The following is a 20,801-nucleotide window of genomic DNA, read 5'->3' as shown; positions in this document are numbered from 1 at the left end:
ATTTGTGTTTAGCAGTTGGTCAGTGTTGTAAATCCTTAACGTTAATTCACATATCAGCATCGCTGTGGTGGATCTCCTGCAGGAACTGACAGACATCGACACACTTCACGAGAGCGAGGAGGGGGCCGAGGTGCTCGTCGACGCTCTGGTAAGAAAATATTTATTTAATATTCAGAGAATACACATCATCAGTGGCTTTACAGGAGATTACGGGCTGATTCACCAGCGTTAGCGGGTCACGGTCCAGCGGCGCAATGAGATTATTATGAGAAAATGACATGAATTACTGCTGCGAGAAATGTAGCCTCGTATTGCGCCTGACATTCGCAAGAGAAGCTGAGAGAGACGACGTTGATATCCAGACTGTTGTCGAGGTTGTGCAATCAGACGGATGGTGTCAGATGGAGCAGAGGAAACAGGAAGAGCTCGTGAACAATCAGAGGCTGATTGAACCGCATGCGTCTGATTGCTGCTGTTTAGTATTTGTGTTGTGCAGCCAAGCGAATGCGTTTACACATCTACACGTTACAATAGCTGTTTATATGGCAGCTCAACAAACAGGGCACAACATATACCCTACAACAAGGGCTTTATGGGTTATATATATAGCCTAAAATACATTCGATGGGTCAAAATGATCGATTTTTTTTATTTTATGCCAAAAATTAAGTAAAGATCATGTTCAATGAAGATATTTTGTAAATGTCCTACTGTAAATATATCAAAGCTTAATTTTTGATTAGTAATATGCATTGCTAAGAAGTTCATTTGGACAACTTTAAAGGCGATTTTCTCAATATTTTGATTGTTTTGCACCCTCAGGTTCCAGATTTTTAGAGTTGTATCTCGGCCAAATATTGTCCTATCCTAACTAACCATACATCAATGAAAGCTTATTTATTCAGCTTTCTGGTGATGTATAAATCTTAGTTTCAGAAATTTGACCCTTAAGGCTATTTTTGTGCTCTGCAGTCACATATGTAGTATGTAACTTAATTTTATTAATTAATACAGTGCATTCAATTGATGTATTATGTCAATATGAATTTAATGTTATTTAAATAATTTCATTTTTTATTAATACAGTGCATTCAATTTCATTTATATGTTTATTTATTTATCAAACTAGATGCAACATCTGAGCGCTTGATTTTCCAGGGTTGCCATTAAAAATAATCAGAAATTGTGTTTGAGACACTTTGTGTCAAGTTGTTTGTAAGTGCAGCTTTTCAGAAAATGCCTGACTTCAGATTTCCTGCATCTAAATCGAAAAACAAACACTTAAATTCAGCTGAAATGCATTAACTTAATCAAAAGTGAAGTGACAGACACTTATAATGTTACAAAAGATTTCTGTTTCAAATAAATGCTGTTCTTTTGAACTTTCTATACATCAAAGAAACCTGAAAAATAAAAAAAGTATCATGGTTTTCAAAAAAAAAATTGGCAACACAACTGTTTTCAACACTGATAATAATCACGTTTCTTGAACAGCAAATCAGTGTATTAGAATAATTTCTGAAGAATCATTTGACACTGAAAACTGAAGTTTTGATCACAGCAATAAATTGCATGTTATTGTATATTCACATAAAAAAGTTATTTAAAATTTTAATAATACGTCACAATTTTACTGTATACACTAAGAGCTCGAAATGGTGCAAAAAGTTCAAAAAGTTAGGAGCACCAAAAATATTTAGGAGCACCCAGTGAATATTAAGGAGCACCACAACTGGCAATTCTTTTTAGTAATGCACCGATCTTGATTCTTCATGGCATATTCTGATGGCAGATTCAGATTTTTTTTTTTTGCATCAGCTCTCAGCAGTCTGTGCAGTAATAGGCTAGCGAAAGTTTTGTAAAGAAATGAAAACAAGTCGTACCACAACAATTTCTCGCACTTGCACAAATGCTCCCAAATATATTTTGAGGTCGCGCAGATTAAATTTTGGGAGAATATGCATGTCGCAATTTCAAGCCCTGATACTGTATTTTAGCGAGCAGAATCAAACTAAATTGATTTATTTTACATTAAATGTGACCCTGGACCACAAAACCAGTCATAAGGTTAAATTTTACAAAACTGAGATGTATACATCATATGAAAGCTCAATAAATAAGCTTTCTATTGATATATGGTTTGTTAGGATAGGACAATATTTGTCCAAGATACATCTATTTGAAAATCTGAAATCTGAGGGTGCAAAAAATCAAAATACTGAGAAAATCACCTTTAAAGTTGTCCAAATTAAGTTCTTAGCAATGCATATTACTAATCAAAAATTACATTTTGATAGGTTTACAGTAGGAATTTTACAAAAAATCTTCATGGAACATGATCTTTACTTAATTTCCAAATGATTTTTGGCATAAAAGAAAAATCAATAATTTTGACCCATACTATGTATTTTTGGCTATTGCTACAAATATACCCCAGCGACTTAAGACTGGTTTTGTGGTCCAGGGTCACAAATGTGACAAAGTTTTGGGATCTAAATTCAGTTAAAACCCTGATTTGTGTGATTTTTCTAGCATTAGATAAAAATAAAAAAAAGAAGTTTGTTGAATGGTTTTTATTTGTTTGTGTAGTTGGAGGGACAGGTCGTAGCTCTCATGGTGCAGAATATGGAGCGCTTGGATGAGACGGTGAAGGAGGAAGCTGATGGCGTTTACAACACTTTAGGTAAGTCACACAATAACCAACTAACAAACGCACATGAAATCGCATACTATCTGGTAGGTACTACATTTGGATTTGAACTTCATGACAGTTATAAAAAAGTAAGTTCTGTATAGTATGAATATGGGTAATATGAATTGCATTTAGATGTACTACATCCATCATGTTGTTTCTGTCATGTGACTCGCCAGTGCAAGTTGCGTTGCATCACTACCATTCATGAATTCTCTCCTGTTAACTGTTATTGGATAGTAAAATGTCCATCAGACTCGCATTTCTGAATCATGCCAGAAGTAGTAGGTCATCCAGGTGCTTTTTGTGTACTCTTAAACAGTGTTGCCACAGTTACTTTGAAATAGTAATCGAATTACTGACTACTGATTACTCCTTTCAAAAGTAACTTAGTTACTTTACTGATTACTTTATTTTAAAAGTAACTAAGTTAGATTACAAGTTACTTTATTAGTTACTTTCAGCAGCTGCCAATAACCCCCCCCCCACATAAAAATGACAACCGGTTTTGCCAATACTTACTTTATTGTTGGTGCATTTTAACAGTAACGTCAACAATGTATCTCCTGACATTTTAAGTTGAACTTAAAAACTATTTCCTGACAAAAATACACGCTTGTATAAAAATAAATAAAGACAGTCTTTCTTGACTTCATTTAACATAAATACTTTTTAGAGAAACAAGTCTCTTTTTTTTTTTTTCATTCTTGACTTCATTGAACATAAACAGTGTTTAAGGGCAGCATTTCCTCTACAACATACTGCCCGACCAACTTCTTTAACTCTCCACCACTTACTGGTTTTGTACTGAAGTCCAGTTTTTGTTGTTTGGGTGGTGGAAGACCTACTGCAGCGGTCACAGCTCTCTGCTTCGCACCACCAGGTGGGACTCTCTCTGAAAGTTTCACTGTGGCGTGCTGCCACTCCAAATGTTTCTTCAAGTTTGACGTAGTGTTTTTAAAGCTAGATAACACTTTGTCGCCAGCACAGAGTGTACAACAAACATTAATATTATCATCTTTGGCTGATACAAACTCAATAGTGACTATATTTCCAGCTAGAAAACGCATATGTGACCCTGGACCACAAAACCAGTCTTAAGTCGCTGGGGTATATTTGTAGCAATAGCCAAAAATACATGGTATGGGTCAATTATTGATTTTTCTTTTATGCCAAAAATCATTAGGAAATTGAGTAAAGATCATGTTCCATGAAGATTTTTCTGTAAAATTCCTACTATAAATATATCAAAATGTAATTTTTAATTAGTAATATGCATTGTTAAGAACTTAATTTGGACAACTTTAAAGGTGATTTTCAGATTCCAGATTTTCAAATAGATGTATCTCGGCCAAATATTGTCCTATCCCAACAAACCATATATCAATAGAAAGTTTATTTACTGAGCTTTCATGTGGTGTATACATCTTAGTTTTGTAAAATTTAACCTTATGACTGGTTTTGTGGTCCAGGGTCACATATCTCCAAATGGGTTTTGCTTAAAAAAAAATTAAAGAAATAGTAACGCACAGTGGCTTGGACAAGTAACTTTAATTTGATTACTGGTATGGAAATAGTAACGCGTTAGATTAGTCGTTACTGGAAAAAGTGGTCATATTAGAGTAACGCGCTACTAAGTAACGCGTTACCGGCATCACTGCTCTTAAATGAGTACTGTGAATTCAGAAATACTATTCTATACTATTACTATACAGTTTTTTGCATACTGTGTAGTAGGGATGTATTCAATATCGGACGCAGTTCCCAAGCTACAGCAAGTGACAGCTAAACTCTGGTTTTGCCAAGTTTGCCTTTGGAAAAAAACTTTTAAGTAAAAAAATATTTTTTTATGATTAATGAATACAAGCTTGATGCTTCAATGCCATGTGTGCGTTTTTATTTTTTTATTTTATTTTTTATTGCATGAACTGATAAAATTAATACCTTGAAGGCAGTGTAATTCACTTTGGATAAAATCGTCTGCCAAATGGATAAATGAAAATGCAATGACGTATAACAAATAATTATTTTGTGTAATTATAAATAATTGATCAACTTCTATTTATTTATTTATTAAAATTTAGCTTTTATTGTATTATTATTATTATTAGAAATAATGATATTTATTAATATATTGATAATGTTAATTTATTTAATAAATTATAAATATATATTCATTTATTTATATATTTATTTCATTTTCTAAACTCCTAGCAACAGCTAAACACTGACTTGTCCAGGATCACCATTTAATTAAAAAAAAAAAAATTATTATATATTTTTTAGATTATTTGTAGCAAGTGCACCAGATATTTACGAGCACAGCTTTTCTGGCTATTTTTTGGACTTTTTTTTTTTTCCCTGAAATTTTTCTTTGCCCTGATTTCAGATTTACCCAGCTCTAAATAAAAAATAAATAAATAAAAAAAAACATTAAATTGATCAAAAGTGACAGTGAAGAAATGTATAATTTACAAAATAATTATATTTTAAATAAATGCTGCTTTTTTGAGCCTGAAAAATTAATCATGGTTTCCACAAGCACAACTGTTTTGTACACTGATATTTAGAAATCTTTCTTAAACAGCAAATCAGCATATTAGAATGATTTCTGAAGGGTCATGTGACACTAAAAACAGGAGTAATGATGCTGAAAATTCATAGAAATAAATTGCATTTTAAAATATATTTACATAGAAAACATTTCTTTTAAATTGTAATAATATTTCACAATATTGCTGTTTTTACTGTATTTTTGATCAAATAACTGCAGCCCTGGTGACTTTCAAAAAACGTTAAAATCTTAATTATTCCAAACCTTTGCTAGTATGTGTATAAAAAGATATAAAATAAAACGAATGTCTTTTTATGAGGGGAGGAAATGCCTGAATGCTTCTTTAAAGTGGTTTTGCGTGTTGGAGGCACTACGTCTGGCTTGCGTTTGCAGGTTTGCTTCTGGAAAGATCCTGTTCAGCTGCAGAGGGAGATAAATGGTCTGACTGAACGGATTTAAACGGCACATTTCCTCCGCGTCTTCCTCTTTCCCTGTCTTCCTCTGCCGTTCCAGTTCTTGTGTAATCTCTTTCCCTTCCTCATGAGATTTCGCACCCTCTCTCCCTCGCTCCCTCTCTCTTCCTCCCACTCATCGCTGTGAGATTTTTCTCCCATCATGCCTCTGATTGAGTTATCAGGTGTCCTCAGAGTCTTTTATAATACAGATGAGTCTCAAACTCCCTTGTGATGTGTCATATAGAGCTGTTCGCTCTGCTCGCTCTTTCCGTCTTTTTGTGCGTCCCTGGTTCTACAATGAATTTTTTTTTTTGCTGGTCTGGGCAGCAGTTCAGATTTTTACTCATGCTGGTGACATTTTCTCAGCCCCTGAGGCAAAAGCAGATTTTTTTTATTTTAGCTTTTTTAACAACCTATTTTTAAATGGTGTCAGAAGCAAAGTTTTTTTTATATTAAAGCAATAGTTCACCCAGACTATTGCTCTTTTCCATACAAATGCAATTTATGGTGACCATGTCTGTTAAGCTCCAAAATGGAACAAAAATACCATAAAAGTAGTCTGTGTGAATCGTGCGCTTTCTTCCAAATCTTGTGATCATTTCTAGTGAGAAACACAACCAAAAAAAAAATTTCCACACTCATTAAATAATATATAATGTTTAAAATGCAGAAAATGTTTGTATTTCATACATGCACTGTCAAAAAGTGTTTAATTGTACACCCACAACATGTTTTTAGTCTGATTTTTATTAATTTATTTTTAAAGCATTTATTAATGCATTTCTGCATTTATTTATGTTTAAACATTTATGCATTTATTTAAGCATTTAATAATTTATTCATTTATGTGATTTTATTTATTTATGCATTTTAGAATTTATGCTTTCATTTTATGATTTAACAAAAATTTCCAAACTCATTAAATTATATTATGTTGATATTAGTGTCTAAAATGCAAGTTTAAAGTTAGTAAATTTATATAAAAATATATGAAATAAATGTTTGTTTCATACATGCACCATCAAAAATGTTTTCAGTCAGATTTTTATATATTTATTTTTAAAGCATTTATTCATGCATTTGTATGTATTTAAGCATTTATTTGTGCATTTAAGGATTTATGCGTTTATTTATGCGTTTAAACATTTATGCATTTAAGCATTTAATAATTTATTCATTTATGTGATTTTATTTATTTGTGTATTTATTTATGCATTTTAGAATTTATGCTTTCATTTTATGATTTAACAAAAATTTCCAAACTCATTCAATTATATTATGTTGATATCAGTGTCTAAAATGCAAGTTTAAAGTTAGTAAATTTATATAAAAATATATGAAATAAATGTTTGTTTCATGCATGCACCATCAAAAATGTTTTCAGTCTGATTTTTATATATTTATTTTTAAAGCATTTATTCATGCATTTGTATGTATTTAAGCATTTATTTGTGCATTTAAGGATTTATGCGTTTATTTATGCGTTTAAACATTTATGCATTTAAGCATTTAATAATTTATTCATTCATGTGATTTTATTTATTTCTATATTAATGCATTTTAGAATTTATGCTTTCAAGCTTTCATTCATTTTATGATTTATGTATTTAAGCATTTATTAATTTAAGCATTTAATAATTTATTCATTTGTGATTTTTTTTATTTCTTTAGTTATGCATTTTAGAATTTATGCTTTCAAGCTTTCATTCATTTTATGATTTATGTGTTTATGTATTTATTCAGATGTTTAAGCATTTATTTATGTGTTCATTCATGCATTTATGCATTATTGCATTGATTTTATTTGTGCATTCATTTATGCATTTTTGCATTCATGCATTCATTCATGCATTTATGCATTATTGCATTGATTTATTTGTGCATTCATTTATGCATTTTTGCATTTAAGCATTTCTTTATTTTTGCATTTATTTAGACGTTTATTTAAGCATTTATGCATTTATTTATGCATTCATTCATGCATTTATGCATTATTGCATTGATTTATTTGTGCATTCATGTAAGCATTTTTGCATTAATTTATTATTTAAATTTAAGCATTTAATAATTTATTCATTTGTGATTTTTTTTATTTCTTTAGAATTTATGCTTTCAAGCTTTCATTCATTTTATGATTTATGTGTTTAAGCATTTATTTAAGAATTTGTTTATACATCTATTTATGCATTTGTTCATGCGTTTTTATTTATTTATTTATTTATTTTTTTACATTTATTTATGCAAAAGGATTTATTTCTTCTTTTATGCATTTTTATTTATGCATTTAAAAATGAAAATGTTATGTTTATCTGCTTACCCCCAGGGCATCCAAGATGTAGGTGACTACTGTTTTCTCAGTAGAACACTAATGAAGATTTTTTACTCAAACTGTTGCAGTCTGTCAGTCATATAATGACAGTCAATGGGACCCACGGCTTTGAGAGTCAAAAAAACATACACAGACAAGACCAAATTAAACCCTGCGGCTCATGACGATACATTGAGGTCTTAACACACAAAACAATCAGTCTGTGCAAGAAACTGAACAGTATTCATATCATTATTTACCTCTTATCCACCTCAGTACTGAAAGATAAACATTTATGTAACGAAATTCACAAGTATTGAAAAGTAGCTAGTTATTAATTTCTTAAGTCCACAACTGACAGCCATTCATGCTCTTGCACAACAGTACACTTGTGATCTGACAATATAGGGAATGTCTTAAACCTTGGGTCATCAGGTCATCCTTACTGTCGGGTCTTGGTCTCTATCTGGACCAGATGTCAAATAAGTACTGTGCTTTCTTGCATTCATACATTCATGTGTCGAGTGAGTGTGTTCTGATCTTGCTGCAGTGTCTCCATCAGTTATCATGGCAACTAGGTGAAGCAGACGCTGCAAAATCTAGGTCATACACAACACACTACGTCCACAAAAGCATGTGTGCGTATGACAGACTTGGACTTACAGTAACAACAGATCTCTCTGTCTTTCTATGGCAGCTGTGATTGAGAACATGGCCGAGTTTCGTCCAGGTCTGTGTACAGAAGCGGCCCAGCAGGGTTTGATGCAGTGGCTGCTGAAGAGAATCAAGGTAAGACAGCCATCCGTCACAGGTAACATCACTGCTAATGGAACAGAACGGCACATTAGAGCTGCACAACTCCATTCACTGATGGATCCTGCTGTCTGCGTGAATGTCGTCTGCTCATAAATGAAGTCTGATAATGGAGTTGGGCTGATTATTATTTTTGCTTGACAAACCAGTATAGTGTTATTGTACAAAACTGCCAAAATCTCTAACGTAACCAAACTCTAGGAAGTTTTCAAACTTCATCCACTAAATTTGCCAAAGCCAGTCTGAGTCTGGTTTGTTTGTTTGTGTATTTATTTATGCATTTTATTTTTCATGAAGTTTAATTTTTTATTGTATTTTATTTGTGCATTTATTTTTGCAAATATGTATTTGTTTATTTTTTTATTATACTTTTTTATTTATTAGTTTAGACATTTATTTATGCTTTCTTGCATTTATTTATTTAGCCATTGATTAAAGCATTTTATAATTTATTTATGGATTTATGCTTTTTTGCATTCATTTATGTACTTTATTTAGCATATTTATGTCTGAATTTATTTTTTTATATTTGTACTTTAATGTATTATGCATTTATTTGCATTTACAAGTAAACATTGATTAATTTATTTGCATTGTTATTATTTACAAGTTTTGCTTAATTGGCTTTAATTATGGTAACTATGCATGATTTTATGGTCAGCAGCTGCTTTACTATTTGCATGCATTTATTTATGCATTACTGCATTGATTTATATGTGCATTAATTTATGCATTAATTTATTGCATTGATTTATTTGTGCATTCATTTATGCATTTTTGCATTAATTTACTTATCGATTCATTTATGCATTTCTTTATTTAGACATTTATTTAAGCATTTATGCATTTATTTATGCATTCATTTTTGCATTTATGCATTTGTTTATTTATGCTTTCATTTATGCATTATTGCATTGATCTATGTGCGCATTCATTTAAGTATTTTTGCATTCATTTATTTATGCATTCATTTAAGCATTTCTTTATTTTTGCATTTATTTTAGACGTTTATTTAAGAATTTTTTGCATTTATATATGTATTCATTCATGCATTATTGCATTGATTTATTTGTGTATTCATTTATGCATTTTTGCATTATGCATGCATGCATTCATTTAGGCATTTCATTATTTTTGCATTTATTTATTTGGATGTTTAAGCATTTATTTATGCATTCATTCATGCATTTTTGCATTATTGCATTGATTTATTTGTGCATTCATTTATGCATTTTTCATTTAAGCATTTCTTTATTTTTGCGTTTATTTAAGCATTTATGCATTATTGGATTGATTTATTTGTGCATTCATGTAAGCATTTTTGCATTAATTTATTATGCATTAATTTATGCATTACTTTATTTTTGCATTTATTTTAGACGTTTAAGCATTTATGCATTTATTTATGCATTCATTCATGCGTTATTGCATTGATTTATTTGTGTATTCATTTATGCATTTTTGCATTAATTTATGCATGCATTCATTTAAGCATTTCATTATTTTTCCATTTATTTAGATGCATTATTGCATTGATTTTATTTGTGCATTCATTTATGCATTTTTGCATTAATTTATGCATTCATTCATGCATTTATGCATTATTGCATTGATTTATTTGTGCATTCATTTATGCATTTTAGCATTTAAGCATTTCTTTATTTTCGCATCTATTTAGACGTTTATTTAAGCATTTATGCATTTATTTATGCTTTCATTCATGCATTTATGCATTATTGCATTGATTTATTTGTGCATTCATGTAAGCATTTTTGCATTAATTTATTATGCATTAATTTATGCATTACTTTATTTTTGCATTTATTTTAGACGTTTAAGCATTTCTTTTCATTCATTTATGCATGCATTCATTTAAGCATTTCATTATTTTTGCATTTATTTATTTAGATGTTTAAGCATTTATTTATGCATTCATTCATGCATTTATGCATTATTGCATTGATTTTATTTGTGCATTCATTTATGCATTTTTGCATTCATTTATGCATTATTTTTGCATTGATTTATTTAGACATTTAAGCGTTTATGCATTCATTTATTTATTTAGGCATTTATTTTTGCGTTGTATTGATCCATTTATGCATTCTTTCATGCATTTATCTATTTTTGCATTTATTTAAGCATTTATTTACAGGTTTTGCAAATAATGTGAACAGATATTAATTTATATACATTGTACTATTATTTACAGGTTTTGCTTAATTGACTTTGCTTTATTAATTAGGCTAACTATGCATGATTACATGGTCAGAGAGCTGTTTTACTATTTGTATTTATTGATTAATTCATGCATTAATTTATGCATTTTTACAGGATGTTGCAAGTGTGTTATTTCTGTGCACAGAATTGCAAAAAAATGACCCCACTGGTTAAGTCAGATGTGGTCATGTTTGGAGCAATAATTCAGTGTTTCAAAAGAGCATTAGTGCTTCCACTTATTTTATTCTATATATTTAACTGTGAGTAGCTTACTCATAGATGATTCTGCACATTAAACTGGGATAGACATCAGAAGAATGACACACTTTTTACCTTTAAGTCAAAAGTCAAGTAAGATATATATATATATATATATATATATATATATATATTTAAAATAAGTTCAGCCTTTTTTCCCTCGCAGTGAACAGATAGTGTCAGCTGGTGTGAAGTTGGCTGTATGTTATGACGGGTTTAACTCGATCGTTTTTTTTTTGAGCTGGATTTGAGATTTTCATAAGAGCTGTAGGCCTGCTGCCACAATTCACACTGTCTTTTATCCACGTGAGGTGAAATCCTCCTCAGATTTACCGCTGGCTGCTGGAATAAGAGCATCATGCTGTTCGAGTCTTAATGCTCCCTGAAGACTTCCATGAATCCAGCACACCAGCAATTACACTGACAATAGAGAAGACGGCACACGGATCGAATGGGACGCTGCTGCCAAAGCCATTGAAATTGTGTGTTTGCTGTGTTCCCAAACAGGCCAAGATGCCTTTTGATGCCAATAAGCTGTACTGCAGTGAGATACTGGCTATCCTGCTGCAAAACAATGACAGTAAGTAAAAATAAGAGACGCATTGCTTTGATTGGCTCTTTGCATGGGTTTATTAAAGACTCCAGTGAATTGCATTCATGCTAGTGAATAGTAACAAGCTCAATGAGTAACTAAATCTTTTTTGAAGGAATCATTCACCCGGAAATGAACATTGGCTGAATTTTCCCTCAGATCATCCAAGATGCACATGAGTTTCTTTATCAGGTTTGGAGAAATGTTGACTTGACTTCCCTACAGTGGATCCTCTGCAGCAGGGGTCACCACACTCGGTCTTGGAGGGCCAGTGTCCTACAGAGTTTAGCTCCAGCCCTAATCAAACACACCTGAAATAGCTAATCAAGGTCTTAATATGTATACTTGAAACTTCCAGGCAGGTGTGTTGAGGCAAGTTGGAGCTAAACTCTGCAGGACACCGGCCCTCCAGGATCAAGTTTGGTGATCCCTGCTCTACAGTGAATGGGTGCCGTCAGAATGAGAGTCCAAACAGCTGATAAAAACTTCACAATAATCCACAAATAATCCACTCCAGTCCATCAGTTAACATCTTAAGAAATGAAAAGCTGTGTGTTTGTAAGAAACAAATCCATCAATTAGATGTTTTAACTTCTTTTGGACTGTTTCGGCTTGTAAACAGTGCTTGATCTGCGCATCTGTTCCAGTAAGAGCAGCATTTGTAACTTGTATTTTAGCCGAAAGGTAAAATTTAAAGTTAAAAACGTCTTAATAATGGATTTGTTTCTTACAAACACAAATTTTGTCTTCTCAAGACATTAACTGATGGATTGAAGTGGTGTGGATTATTATGGTTTTTATCAGCTGTTTGCACTCTCATTCTGACGGCACCCATTCACTGCAGAGGATCAATTGGTGAGCAAGTGATGGAATGATACATTACTCCACATCTAATGAAGAAAAACTCATCAGTGTATTGGATTGTGTATTTTGCATTGTCATATTTGTATGCACATAACTTGCAACTCTGTTTTAAATAATACCTGCATAATTTATAAATGAAACAAGGAAAATTGTGATGTTTTGAAAAGTTTATAGCAAATCTAGAGAACAGAGTGACTGATATATAGTGAATAGTGATAATAATGCAATTAATAAATATTATTTCTTTAGGAAAAATGATTGTCCATATTTTAATTTAAATGGTTATTTATTTAAATTTTTTTTAACATTATTAAATGTTTTGCTCATGTTTAATTTTCATAACAGTTAAGCACAATGTGCTCCTAGTATCTTCACAAAAAGATTTTATCTTTATTATTTTTCTTTATTCATTTATATTTTATTTTTTATTCATTAACACTTTTAAAAGATATTGTTAATGCTTAAATTTTCATGACAGTTAAGCACAATGTCCTCAAAATTATTATAGAAGGATTTAGATTTTTTTCTTTATTAATTTTTTTTAATCATTAACATATTCACACTTTACAAGGACATTCATGCTTAATTTTCATGCAAATTTAGCATAGTTTGTTCAAAATCTTAAAAAAATAGACATTTAAGCATTTATGCATTCATTTGTGTTCATTCACGCATTTATGCATTATTGCATTGATCTATTTGTGTGTTCATTTATCCTTTTTTTAATTAATTTATTTATGCATTAATTTAAGCATTCCTTTATTTAGACATGTAAGCCTTTATGCATTTATTTATGCATTCATTTTTGCATTTATTTAAGCACAATCTGCTTCTAAAATGTTCACAAAAAGATTGATAATACTTAATTTTTAATGTAAATTTAGCATAGTTTGTTCCAAATCTTCAAAAAAGGCTTTCTTTTTCTTTATTTGATCTTTTTTTTATTATTTATTCATTAACTGTTTATTCTTTAATGTGCTTAATCTTAATAGAATGATTGATTTATTTGTATTTATTTATTCTCTTTCTTTATTACATGTCTGTCTTTATCAACCTATATTGTGCAGCACTAATAAATAAAAGGAATTGTTACGTTTATATTTAAATTAATATATATTTTGAAATCATTTTAGCTTTTAAAATATTAAATCGTAAAAGTTTTATAAATCCATTTGATTACAAGTGTTTTTGATTTTATTAGTGAATTTCATAAAGATAAAACCCATTTCATATGGCCCTATTATTGTTAAAATTATAATAAATTGCCTAAATTGCATTCATTTATTTATGCATTCATTTATGCATTTCTTTATTTTTGCATATATTTTTTTAGACATTTATGCATTATTACATTGATTTATTTGTGCATTCATTTATGCATTTTTGCATTCATTTGTTTATGCATTTCTTTATTTTGCATATATTTTTTTAGACATTTATGCATTATTACATTGATTTATTTATGGATTCATTTATGCATTTTTGCATTCATTTATTTAATGCATTTCTTTATGCATTTCTTTATTTAGACATTTAAGCATTTATTTCTGCATTCTTGCATTGATTTATTTATATATTAATTTATGCATTTTTCATTTATTTATTCAGGCATTTACTTTTGTATTCTTATAGGTTAAACTGCTTTTTGATCATCAAATTCTGATTGCAATGAAATCCAGAAAGAATAAAACAGAATGCATTGAATTTTGGAGAAATAAAACTGATTTTGAGCATGAAATGGAGCATTTTGCATAGGACTGCATTACTCATACTGTGATGTATGACTTTAGTAATGCAGCGCTTATAGCTCCATAAGGTTGTTGATTATTTGTGTTGTTTTGGTGTGTAATTTCTCTACTGAGCTCAATACCTGCGTTTATCACATGCACGTCTCTCTCTAGGCTTTATTAGCACACTAACATTCATCATGTTTTCTTCATGTGTCTCTCTTCTCTGATTTCTTCCCTCCTACTTCTCTCTCTGTCTGTCTCTTTCTCAGAAACACGGGAGCTGTTAGGAGAAATGGACGGTATTGATGTACTCCTGCAGCAGCTTTCAGTAAGACGGTCTTTCTTTCTCTGTTTCTCTCTCTCAGAGCAACAAACCTCTTTAAATCAGCTGCTGTCTGAAATCACAGTCTGAGACTCTTTCCAGATCATCGTGACCCAGAGCATACGGCTGGCTTCATTCATTCTGCTCCACGCTCATGTTTTCTCATTTCACAATTGTTTTCAAATCCCTTTGATCATGTTTGCATGTTGCACAACATGACCAGGCAACCTTTAATTGTTTATTTGCAAATCATTTAAATGCAAATCAGTGTCTCGAAAATCTTCATAAAAAGCAAATAAATGTCTCTAATGAAAATTGTTAGTAAATAAAAACATAAAAGATTTCTTTCTTTCTTTCTTTCTTTCTTTCTTTCTTTCTTTCTTTCTTTCTTTCTTTCTTTCTTTCTTTCTTTCTCTTTATTTGCATTTAAGATGATTTTAGGAGCACATTGTGCTTAATTGCAATGCAAATTGAACAATAGAAATAACCATATAATAATTAATTAATTCAATGAAAATAGTGAATAAAAAAACATAAAAGATTGTTTGTTTATTTGTTTATTTCATTTTTCTCCATTTTTATTTATTAATTATTTATTTTTATTATACATTAACATTTTTATTTGCTTTTATGAAGATTTTAGGAGCACATTGTGCTTAATTACCATGAAAATTAAAAAATAGATATAATCTTATAATAATTAATAAATACAACAAAAATTGTTAGTGAATAAAAAAGCATAAGATTATTTTATATATATATATATATATATATATATATATATATATATTTCTGTGTATTAAAGTTTTTTTTTTGTACATTTAACATTTTTACAAGATTATTGTTCATGCTTAATTTATTATTTTATTTATATTTTTTATTATCAAGGTTTTTATTTTTATTAATTAATAATTAATATTTATTAATTTCATTCATTAACATTTTTATGAGGTTATTGATGATGCTTAATTTTTTTAGATTTCGTTCTTTCTTTCTTCCTTTCTTAATTTGAATTTATTAATTCTTTTTTTGCACATTTTTACAAGATTATTGTTCATGCTTAATTTATTATTTTATTTATATTTTTTATTATCAAGGTTTTTATTTTTATTCATTAACATTTTTATGAGGTTATTGATGATGCTTAATTTTTTTAGATTTCGTTCTTTCTTTCTTCCTTTCTTAATTTGCACATTTTTACAAGATTATTGTTCATGCGTAATTTATTATTTTATTTTAAATTATTTTTTATTATCCATTAAGGTTTTCTTTGTCTTTATTTGCTTTTATGAAGATTTTAGGAGCACATTGTGCTTAATTGCCATGAAAATTAAACAATAGCAATATCCTTATAATAATGAATAAATTAAATGAAAATTGTTAGTGAATAAAACAAAAGATGTATTTTTCTTTCTTTCTTTCTTATTTTTTTTATAATAATTTTCCATTATTAATTTCATTTTTATTATACATTAACATATTTACAGGATTACTGTTCATGCTTAATTTATTATTTTATTTTATTTTTTATTATCCATTAAGGTTTTAATTTCATTCATTAACATTTTTATGAGGTTATTGATCATGCTTGATTTTGATGACAAGCATTATGTGCTTATTAAATCTTATTTATTTATTTATTTACATTTTTTAAATTTTTGTGTATGTTTTTTAATTTTATGTATGTTTTCCTCGCAGGTGTTTAAGCGTCATAATCCAGCCACGGCGGAGGAACAGGAAATGATGGAGAACCTGTTTGACGCCCTCTGTTCCTGCCTCATGCTTCCAGCCAATCGTGATCGTTTCCTCAGGGGGGAGGGGCTTCAGCTCATGAACCTCATGCTCAGGTCCGTCTCTGATTGACAGCTAGTATTAACTATTACTTTTACATTTCAATTTTTTTATATATATTTTCAAATTATTTTTATTTTTATTATTTCATTTTATTTAGTTTTAAATTTATTATTTTATTTTATTAAAAAAAATAGATATTTTTCCATTTTGTCCCTTCCTCTCTTTCCGCCACTCTCTGCTTTTTCTCTGTGTCTCTTCTTCTGACATGTGAGAGATTTTCCCGTGGTGTAGATAAACTGTTGGTGGATGAAGGGAGTGCCAGTATGACGGACAGCTACATTTCCCTTGAGCGAGGCCATGATAGTCAGCTTCCGTCTGTTTGGTCCTCTCTCGTGGAGCCGTCTCAGACTACAACATGCTGTTTATATCGCTTTCTTGTTTTATATACACCTGGAGAAAATTTATACAATCTCCTCCTAGACTTCAGGAACAACCCATGAATGTGTAAAATGAAAGTGGACTGAGAAAGAGACAGGCTTTGGGAATGAACATAAGTTTTCTTTTTCCAAAACATATATAGCTATTTATTTATTTATTTATTTTTTTACGTATTTACTTATTTATTTGAAACAAATACAAAAAAAGTACTTTTTTTGGTTATTTTACTTCTGAAACATTTTTTGTTTGGGTTAAACTGTTTCTTAGTAAAATTAGTGATCATTGTTTTTATTATATACATTAAATTACTGTAAATTTTTATATATATATATATATATATATATATATATATATTTATTTATATATATATATTATTATTCCTCTTTTTATTTTTTTAAATATTTTATTATAATATTATTATATATACACACACACAATATTTACAATCATATTTAATTAAATATTTATACATATATTTTTTATATATACAATATATATATATTTTTTATTTATACATATATTTTTTATATATACAAAATATTATTATATAAAATTAAATAATATAACTAAACTAAATTATACAGTAAGCGTAATGTATATAATATATAGTATATTATATAATAAAATATATATATAAACAAAAATTATTATATTGTAAGCATTTACTAATAATATTAATTTACAGTAATTTAATGTATATAATAAAAACAATGATCACTAATTTTACTAAGCAACAGTTTAACCCAAACAAAAAATGTTTCAAAATTAAAAAATTACTAAAAAAGAACTTCTTTTTTTGTATTTGTTTAAAATAAATAAATATGTGTATATTACACAATACAATATATGTATTGTATATAATTTAATTTAATATGATTGTTTAATATAATTAATTTTTTCTGTCTGTCTTAATTTTTATGTATTTTTGTTTAATATATTTTTTCTTTCTTTCTTAATTTATGTATTTATTTTTTATGTTAACATTTTTACAAGATTATTGTTCATGCTTAAGTTTCATTCCAGTCACAATATATTCATAAAATCTTTCTTTATTAAATGCATTCATCCGATTTATTAATTACAATAAACGTTACACTTTATCACTTTTATAAATTAGTATGTATTGTATTACTTTAAGTTCATTAATTTATTTGCAGCAATCTGCATGCAAATTGTCATGCAAATTTTTTTTAAAATAAATGTGATCTTAAAATATGAAATATTATCTAAAAACTCAAATATCCTTGAATTACTTTTTTTTTTAAATATAAAATATACCCCCCCCCCCTTTTTTTTTTGCATGTTTTTGTATTTAAATAATCTTTATGAAAGGTTTTTAAATTTATTCATTAACATTTTATGAGGTTATTTCTAATGCTTGTTTTGATCTGCTTTCTGCCCACAAGTAGTTGCTTCTTGTTTGTAGTTTTATTTTATTCAGATTGAAGTACTTCAAAAGTGTGCCATTGATATATATTTGTCATTGTATGTCTGTCCAGGGAGAAGAAGGTGTCTCGAGTCAGTGCTCTGAAGGTCCTAGATTACGGGATGATCGGTCCAGAGGGATCGGACAACTGTCACAAGTTTGTGGACATCCTGGGCCTGCGAACCATATTCCCTCTGTTCATGAAGACGCCCAAAAAGATGAAAAAAGTGGGCATATCGGACAAGGAGCATGAAGGTTTGTAGCATTCAGAAGCAGCGTTTTCTCCTGCAGCTTTTTCTGTTCCAGAAATGGCTCTTTCTCTGTTGTAGTTGTGTTTTGTTTCCAATTCAATATTATTTCTCACCAGTTTTATTCTTCTTAAAATGGATTTAGTTTGCCGGAGTTGCTCAATTAGCGGCGAGCACACACACAGAGGCGTTTGTAATATGACGGCGAGTTCGCAGTAATATCTTTTTCTGGGCAATTATTTACAGTTCAGTCGGCGGTTTATTCCGCGGGGAGTAAAACTCTGCGGCTGCTGCTCTTATTGTTTTGCCCCAGCGATACAAATAAGCTCCTCACACTGTTCTTAATGGTTATTAGAGACCTGCAATGAGACATCCAGAGAAAGAGAGAGAGGATGAATCTCACTTCTGCTGTAATTTTTGCACTTACTAGAGCAAGAGCGTTTAAGGGATATGAATGTGTAAGATGTGTTTTTTGACCGTGTGGAAAGCTGAAATGGACCTTTTTGAGAATATAATTTGAATGCAAACAATATATTTCAGAGTTTTTTCAGAAGGTATATTGAAAACTGATATTTCAGTATTATAAAATTGCATCTTAACACCCCAGATCTCTTTGTTTTTACATTTATGCATTCAGCAGATGCTTTTATCTAAATGTAAAGAGGTTTAAACACTAACGGGTAACATTTGTGAAACACTCCACATTATTACTGTGCTTATATTATATAATTTAGGTTCATTTGGAGAACAACATTTCATTAATTGTCATGCAAAACGGTTAATTTGTAAAGATAAATATGGTCTAAAAATATGACATATGGTCTAAAACATCACTCTTACTTTTTTTTTTTTTTAATTATTAGCTACATTTACCTTTATTTTTTATTATTACATGTTGTTTTATGATGAAAATTAACCCTATTTTTTGGACCAGTTATATGTTCTTTGCATGAAAATTAAGCATATTTCTACCCCAAATTCTCATTGATATAATGCAAAAAAATATGTATATTATATTAAAAAAAAAAAAAAAAAAAAAAAAAAAAATATATATATATATATATATATATATATATATATATATATATATATATATAAATCATGATTTTAAGTGTTTATTTTTTCCTAATGTTACTGTTTTCCCAATGTTATTTTTTTAAATTATTATCAGTTTTTATGTATTAGTTTATTTGCAGATGTAATGCAATGCTTAATTGTCAAGCAAAACGGTTAAGTTTTAAAAATAAATATGATCTAAGAATATAAAATATGATCTAAAAACTCCAATATCATTGCATCACTCTTACTTTCTTTTTTATTTTAATTATTAGCTACATTTACCTTTATTTTTTAATTATTACATGTTGTTTTGTGATGAAAATTAACACAATTTTTAGGACCAGTTATCTGTTCTTTGCATGAAAATCAAGCATATTTCTACCCCAAATTCTCATTGATATAATGCAAAAAATATGTATATTATATAAAATATATATTTTAAAAAATCATGATTTTAAGTGCTTATTTTTTCCCAATGTTACCGTTTTCCCAATGTTATTTGAGAAATTATTACAATTAAAATACGCTTTTTCTTTTTCTTTTTTTAATTCTCACTTTATTTACATTAGTAAAAATAATAAAAAAATAATAACTCTAAAACTTAGGCTTTGTCATTATTGGCTAAATTCACAGTTTTTTTTGGCACATTTTTAGGGCAATTAACCATTTTTACATAAAGCACATTTCCAACAGATAAATAAATACATAAGTAAATTTGGAAACTGTAAGATTGTTAATGTATTTGAAAGAAGTCTCTTCTGCTCATCAAGGGTGCATTTATGTGATCAAAAATACAGTAACATTGTGAAATATTATTTTTTCTTTTATTAATTTAAATAACTGTATTTCTCTTTTAAAATACTTCAAAATATAATTTATTCCTTTATATATTCTTATACATTTATAGACCAAAAAAATAAAAAAACTCATCTTTGCACACATATATATATATATATATATATATATATATATATATATATATATATATATATATATATATATATATATATATATATATATATATATAT

General features: G+C 29.0%; 1 protein-coding gene across 1 annotated transcript in view; it reads left to right on the top strand.

Annotated features, from left to right (window-relative positions):
* The first annotated feature begins 56 nt into the window (after positions 1–56).
* ctnnbl1 (catenin, beta like 1) overlaps positions 57–20,801 on the top strand; it is a 58,131-nt gene continuing 37,386 nt past the window's right edge. Inside the window, exons 1-7 of the mRNA XM_073823645.1 lie at positions 57–148; positions 2,590–2,683; positions 8,707–8,798; positions 11,808–11,880; positions 14,756–14,814; positions 16,507–16,655; positions 18,540–18,721. Coding sequence (XP_073679746.1) covers positions 2,614–2,683; positions 8,707–8,798; positions 11,808–11,880; positions 14,756–14,814; positions 16,507–16,655; positions 18,540–18,721 — 625 coding nt within the window. The 5' untranslated portion in view covers positions 57–148; positions 2,590–2,613. The remainder of the gene's footprint in view (positions 149–2,589; positions 2,684–8,706; positions 8,799–11,807; positions 11,881–14,755; positions 14,815–16,506; positions 16,656–18,539; positions 18,722–20,801) is intronic.

This window comes from Garra rufa, chromosome 18 (assembly GCF_049309525.1).
Source record: "Garra rufa chromosome 18, GarRuf1.0, whole genome shotgun sequence".
Taxonomy (NCBI): Eukaryota; Metazoa; Chordata; class Actinopteri; order Cypriniformes; family Cyprinidae; genus Garra; species Garra rufa.
This window is presented reverse-complemented; position numbering and strand designations above follow the sequence as displayed.